At 44.4% G+C, this 7,514-nt stretch overlaps 1 protein-coding gene across 1 annotated transcript; it reads right to left on the bottom strand.

Annotated features, from left to right (window-relative positions):
* Positions 1-1,088: 1,088 nt before the first annotated feature.
* Positions 1,089-2,830, bottom strand: LOC308512882 (RNA-binding protein 4-like). The gene is made up of 2 exons (XM_081082586.1): positions 2,762-2,830; positions 1,089-1,887 (listed from the first exon to the last, which is right to left on the bottom strand). The coding sequence occupies exon 2, from the start codon at positions 1,818-1,820 to the stop codon at positions 1,287-1,289; it is 534 nt and encodes a 177-aa protein (XP_080938712.1). The 5' UTR covers positions 1,821-1,887; positions 2,762-2,830; the 3' UTR covers positions 1,089-1,286.
* Positions 2,831-7,514: the final 4,684 nt, after the last annotated feature.

Below are 7,514 nucleotides of genomic sequence, written 5' to 3' on the forward strand. Positions count from 1 at the left end.
GAGCCAGGACTGCATCTGGTCTGCAGGCTCCCCTGCCCATTCCCACTCCCTTCATCCTTCATGGTATTCCCCCAAGCAAGTCTTACACATTGAATCCTAACTTAGTGTCTACTTTTCAGAAGACGCCAACTAATATAAGATGCCTCATCCCAGTCACCGTGAGTCAAAAGGACATAGATGGCTCCAGTGAAGAAGTCAGACTGGGGACCAGCAGGAAATAGAGGTGGCTGGGCTAACAGTAGGGGAATGAGTCCTGCAGACATATATGACCCCCAGAGCAGCTAAGGGTGAAGGCTCTGGACCATTCACTCAAGTCCAAGGTCAGATTGCAGACCTGGTCAGAGGCTGGGCTTTTGAGGGCAGATGGTGAGGGGCCTCTTGGAGGGCTTTTGCCAGGGGGAAGGGAGTGGTTGGAGGAGCTCAGGAATTTTGCTCTGCAAGCTTTATCTTGCACTGTGGAATGCAAAACCTTGTCTTCTATCCAATGAATTCTAAGCTTTAGCAAGTATTTAAGAAAGTTATTTCATTGCACCATATAATCTAAGGCTGATCCTAGACACACAAAAGTGTAAATGGTGCAGAGATACCCAACTTAAAAAGTAACCTATGTTGTGAAATGTCTATAAGGTTTAACTGGGGAGAACAGTCCAATTAGTTTACCACCCTGAGCTTTAGTTTAAGGAAACTCAACTAAGTGAAGGCAATGACACTGCTGGGCTCGGATCCATGGCAGCTCTATGAACTTACACTTTTCAGTAACTGAGCCAGGAGTGGTAGCATCATCATTTCAGACGTCCATTTCAATACCTGCAGGTGCTGGCCTAGTTTTATTTGGCCAATTCTTGATATCATGTCCCCCAAAAAAGATTTATAAACAAATTTGTCTCTTTTGTCACATGCGACTTTCTATTTCATCAGGTGTAAATAATTGCGGTTGACAGTTTATTCCAGTGATGGCAAACCTTTTGAGCTCGGCGTGTCAGCATTTTGAAAAACCCTAACTTAACTCTGGTGCCGTGTCACATATAGAAATGTTTTGATATTTGCAACCATAGTAAAACAAAGATGTATATCTTTTTATGCTTTTTAATGATGTATTTTATTTGACTATTTCCAAAACATCATTTCAACATATAATCATTTTAAAAATGAGTATTTTACATTCTTTTTCAGACTATGTTCTTCAAATCCCTTAGGTATTTTACACTCAGCACAGTACGTGGCTATGGCTATCATGTTGGGCAGCACTACTTCAGATGGTATACAAAGCCAACGGATTGATAAAATCACCTAGAAGAGGGTTTCAGCCTTGGTACTACTGACATTTGGGACTGGATAACTTTGTGGGGGCAGGTGAGCTTATCCTGCAGGATGTTCAGCAGCGTCACTGGCCTACAATCCGTAGGTCCTTGAAACTCTGTGTTGTCGAGGCCCCTGGTGGCCTCGACCGCATCCTCTGCCCGCTCCACGTGTACGAAGGCATAATCTTTCACGATGTCACATTCGATGACTGGACTGTACTCTTCAAACTTGGACCGAAGCTCTCTGTTGGTACAAGTGGGACTGATGTTGCCCACATGTAACTTTGTGGAGGTTTTGCTCTTATTCTTACTGGCTTCCACATTGGTGTTCACCCCGTGCAGCTTGTAGTGGTGCAGGTTGCGGATGGCATCTTCTGCCGTTGTCGTGTCCTCTATGTGCACAAAGCCGTAGTTCTTAATGATGTCACATTCTAGCACCTTCCCGTACTGCTCGAAGAGTGTGCAGATCTCTTGCTCTGTGGCCTCCCGGGGCAGGTTTCCAATGAACAGCTTCACCATCTCGACACTGCCCGCACGGGAATCAGCAGGAACTCTTCCTCGCAGCGCCAATGCTCCTGACAAAATGCTAAAATGGCCAAATATGTATATTTTTATATTTATTTTATATATTTAAATGCCATTTAACAAAGAAATGAGTTCACGAGTCACCTCTGAAATGCGTCTCATAGGTTTGCCATCACTGGTTTATACTGACGAGCAGTGCACTATGATTTTTTCTTACTTTATATCATGACTAAATTTAAGTGGCTCCAAGTATAAATATTAAATGAGCTTCCTAGTGTGAGGCCCCCAGCAGCCTCCCTCTGACGCTTCCCTGTACTGGGGTCCAGGGAATATGGGGTGTGGTGCACACAAGCTTAGACTGGTATCTGAATAAGTCACCAAGAACCCTACAGAACAGCCACATGTTTCTTTAGAGATGAGTATCAAGATCCTCCCCCCACCCATGGGTAGAATGAGATGCCAGATCAAAATATAAAAGTAAGTTGCCCAGCCAGTGTTGCTCAGTGGTTGAGCGTCAACCCATGAACCAGGAAGTCATGATTCAATTCCTGGTCAGGACACATGCATGGGTTTTGGGCTCTATCCTCAGTAGGGGCATGCAGGAGGCAGCCTACTGATGAGAATCTCTCATCATTGATGTTTCTCTCGCTCTCCCTCTCCCACTCTCTGAAATCAATTAAAAATAATAATAAAAAAATAAATGTAAGCGAAAGTCTATATATTAAACCATGAAACTCCCCCCACTCAGCTCCTTCGTCTACCCAGCTCTGTGCAGCTGCAGCCATTCTTGCACCCTCTGGCAGGAAATGGGGGACGCGCTTCCTTGTCTGGGGGATATGAACATTAAGAAGTCGCCCAATAAAGCAATAGGGTCCCTTCCAATCATGCTTCAGTAGAGCCCACCTGACACTAGCCTCATAAGACACATGATTTACCATCAGCTCAGAAAGATGCCTCACTCATTCTTAGTCAGGCACAACCTGCCAGATATTGGAGGAGTCGGTCTAAAATAAAAGCAAAACAAAGGAGATCACATCAAACACATGGAAACCAAAACTCAGAAGACACCGAGATTATGCAGGGAGGAGTAGAAAAAGCAATGAATGTGGTCAGAGAAGGAAGCAAACATGGCATCCTGAAACAAGAACAGTAAAGTATTTTATTTTATTTTTTTTTAATATATTTTATTGATTTTTTACAGAGAGGAAGGGAGAGGGATAGAGAGCTAGAAACATCGATGAGAGAGAAACATCGATCAGCTGCCTCCTGCACACTCCCACTGGGGATGTGCCCGCAACCCAGGTACATGCCCTTGACGGGAATCAAACCCAGGACCTCTCAGTCCGCAGGTCGACGCTCTATCCACTGAGCCAAACCGGTTTGGCAAGAACAGTAAAGTATTTTAAAGAACAAGAAGAGCTATAGAAATTAAAAATCTGACAGTCAATGTTTTGTAAAAATCAGTGAAGTGCGGAAAAATAATCTCCCAGATATTTTTAAAAGATAACAGGAGGCGAAGGCAAATAAATGAGAAGATCACTTCAGGATGTGCAACAGCAAAATAATCAGAATTCCCAAAAGAAGAATGGACAAATTAGTGCAAAGAAAATGATAAACAACCCACAGCAGCAAACTCCCCCAAACTAAAGACACAGTCCTCCAGACTCTGGCCCCCCTGAGTACCTGTGACAACAAAGATCCACGACATGACACATCCCCAATAAACTTCAGAACTATAGATTCAAAGAAAATCTAAGCTTTCTAGAAGAATCAGGACACAGATAATTAAAAAACAAAACAAAAAACAAACAAGAATCCAAATGGTATTGGACTTCTTAAATGGGGACACTGGACACAAGAAAACAAAGGAAGAATACCTTTAAAATTCTGAATGAAAGTGACATTTCACCAGAATCAAGACCCAGCAAAACTATCAATCAAGTGTGAGGCTAAAGGCATGTTCTGTGTGGCCTCAGGCAAGTGTCATAAACAATAAAGTAACACCTGCCTTGCCCATCTCACAGGGTCCTTGTTAAGGTGAAATAAAGCATAGCTTCTATTCACAATGCACTGACTCCCTTATACATCACAAATTCGAGGTCACTGTCTAATCATGATTCATTTGGGGACCATTTATTTAAATTACCTGGGCCAGTGACTCACACTATAGATATCAATACATATCAATAGACATCAATAAATAGGTTTTGAATAAATAAATAAGATTTGTAGAAAGACTTTCTAAAGGTTGAGTTGTGGGGCATTTTATATATAATAATAATAATTAAGAAACTATATATATACATATATATGTGTATATCTATACTAATAATAGAGGAATATGCAAATTGTCTGGGACACTGTCACAGTAACAGGAACGACCAAACAGCAGGCTGTGTGGGATGACAAGGCCGGCAGGGGGTTAGTGAGGGATGACCAAACAACTGAACAGCAGGCTGCGTGGGGTGACCAAGCTGGTGGGGGAGCAGCTGGGGGCGACCAGGCCGGCAGAGGGGGGATGTTGGGGGCAATCAGGCTGGCGGGAGGGGGGGGCAGCAAGGGGCAACCAGGCTGGTAGGAGAGGCAGTTAGGGACAACCAGGCCGGCAGGGGAGGCAGTGAAGGGCAATCAGGCTGCCAGGCAGAGGCAGTTAGGGGTGATCAGGCAGGCAGGCAGGTGAGCAGTTAGGACCCAGCAGTTCCGGATTGTGAAAGGGATGTCCGACTGCCGGTTTAGGCCCGATCCCCGGGATCGGAACTAAACCGGCAGTCAGACATCCCCTAAAGGGTCCTGGTTTGGAGAGGGTGCAGGCTGGGCTGAGGGGATTCCCCCTGGCCCCCCCCCACCCCCCCGCACGAATTTTGTGCACCAGGCCTCTAGTGTATATATATGTAATACAACATTAGGGAAAAATAAAGTACAGCATAGCTAAGAAATAGGATATTGTGTATTCATTAAGCTAAGTGGCTACTTGTGGGGACATTGGATATTCTGATTAACATTTAGGAGACAAAGCCTGGGAAAACCCCACTATTCCAAAGTTGGGGCCTCAGTGAACAAAAATTTTGCTCATCTGTTAGGCAAATGCTGTTTGGGAATTTATCCTAAAGGCACGGGAGACTGTAAACCAGAAGAGTTAAATTACCCATTGGAACCCAATTAGTAGCTGAAAATTTGAGTGAGTAAAGAATGCTCCCCATATGGGAAGAGCCCTGAAGCAAGACAGCAGCCGGGAATGTAACTATGTCTAATTCTAACCACCAGGTGGCGCAGCAGACAGCAAAACTCTCAGCAGTGGATGGCAAACCCATTCCTTGGCTGTCATCTCGGAAATAGGAATTTGGGAACCCCAGAAATTTGTCTGCAGGAGAGTTCAAAGTCAGACACCACTGAGATAGTAACCCCATATTTTCATTTCACCCTTCTCCCAATTTCACGCTAAAATGTGCTTTCAGGAAATGTATTATCTGATAGAACTGGCCCTTGAGCACGAAATGCTGTGTTTTCAGGAATTAAAATGTTTTTAAATGAGAATTACATTATATAAATTTATACTTAGCTAGATTACATTTAAAACAAATAAACACTCAAAGCTCATTGTTACCTAATTATTTCATTACATTTTATTATTTCCTGTGCTCTTGAGCTCATTTATATGTCTACTGTATCCATACGACAGAAATCCTATATAATGGGGTTCTACTGCACATCTCTTCCCAGCTCCAGGCCCAGTGACATCAAGTTGGAAATCTACAATTGGCCACTTGGGCCCTAGCCGGTTTGACTCAGTGGGAGCATCGGCCTGCAGACTGAAGGGTCCCAGGTTTGATTCGGTCAAGGGCACGTACCTCGGTTGCAGGCTCAGTTTCCGATAGCAGTGCACGCGGAGGCAACGAATGTGTCTCTCTCCCATAGATGTTTCCCTCTCTCTCTGTCTCTCCTCCTTCCACTCTCTCCAAAAATCAATGGAAAAAACAACCTTGGGTGAGGATTAACAACAACAAAAATAAGTAAATAGGTAAATAAATGCACAAAAAATTTTTTTTAATTAAAATAAAATTGGCCACTTGGAACCTGGCCATGGAAACTAGCAACTGATCAGCTCTTTGGGGGCTGGCTGTTGAATGTTCACCAAATACCAGTGGGCAGGAGGAGAAGGGGAGTCCACCCACACCAGTAAATGATGCTGGAAGTATATTTTGCCTTCTCTAAAGTCAAACAGGGAGGTTGCTCAGGAATGGGGTTAATAGATACGTTATGGCTCATTCCTCTAAATGAGGGATTAGGAAGTTTTCTCCCGTTTGGGTGGCTGTCTTTGAGGATACATTCAGGGAATCATCTCTTGTAGTGACAGAAGGGAATGAGAAGAATCTCTAGACTAAGTAAACAAACCACAAATTACAGACTGGGTTTTGTGTGATATGAAGAGCTTGATCCGTTAGACCTGGGTGATGAGGGACACAGAACTTAGGATGTCTGCGGCATCGAGTTGTGAAATCCCTGCGGAGCCTGTTGGAGCACAGCCGACCCTCTGAGAGCCTGGCCTGCACACAGCCTGTCTGGGCCAGCGGCAAGCTCAGCGAGCCCCTGAAGGCGCGTCCAACTGGCAGAGACCGGACAGCTGTGGGATGAATTGGATGAGACTGTCAAACCCATTGCATAATCCGCACTTCAAAACCCAGACTGCAGAGTTTTCTCACACCTTTTAGATTCACTTTCCGATGAGCTCATCAGACGAGTATGTGCTGGCTCTCTAGTACTTAAGCCAACACTGAGAAGTGCCATTTCAATTTTTATTTTTAAGAGCTATAACTATAAAGAGAACATAATACTTTCCCAAGGCACCCAAACTGTTCCATACACTATAACAAGTAATAATTTGCTTAAAAAAAAATCAGTGATACTTGCCTGGCTAGCATCAGTGGTTGAGCATCGACCTGTGAACCAGGAGGTCAGGGTTCAATTCCCTGTCAGGGCACATGTCTGGGTTGCGGGCTCAATCCTTAGTGTGGGGCGTGCAGGAAGCAGCCAATTGGTGATTCTCTCATCATTGATATTACTATCTTTTACTCCTTCTCCTTGCCTCTCTGAAATCAATAAAAAATATATTTTTAAAAAAACATACATTTATTCAAAAAGAAAATAGGGGGGAAAAATCAATAACACTTTAGCACAGTGGTTCTCAACCTTCTGGCCCTTTAAATACAGTTCCTCATGTTGTGACCCAAACATAAAATTATTTTCGTTGCTACTTCATAACTGTAATGTTGCTACTGTGATGAATCGTAATGTAATTATCTGATATGCAGGATGGTCTTAGGCAACCCCTGTGAAAGGGTCGTTCGACCGCCAAAGGGGTCGCGACCCACAGGCTGAGAACCGCTGCTTTAGCAAGTGCTTCCCTCTGGAACTCGGATGCCACCAAAAAACGGCCGTGTGTTTCCTCACCAGAGTGTGCACACTGTCATTTTTAGAATTCCTTCTGTCATACGATGTCCTCATCGCCTCAGGGGAGAGAGATGTCACGTCGGAGTCATCTGAGACCCCAGCTGTCTTGCTGTCACAAGCCCTCTCCGAACTATTTTGGCTCTGCCACAGCTGTGGTACAGCCCAGGGTGTGACCAGGCCTGGGGACAGCAGCGACGCGGACGCTGACAAGATGCCATCGTAACCCATCGGGGCCACGGC

The sequence above is a fragment of the Myotis nattereri genome (genome assembly GCF_964212035.1).
Source record: "Myotis nattereri genome assembly, chromosome: 2".
Classification (NCBI taxonomy): Eukaryota; Metazoa; Chordata; class Mammalia; order Chiroptera; family Vespertilionidae; genus Myotis; species Myotis nattereri.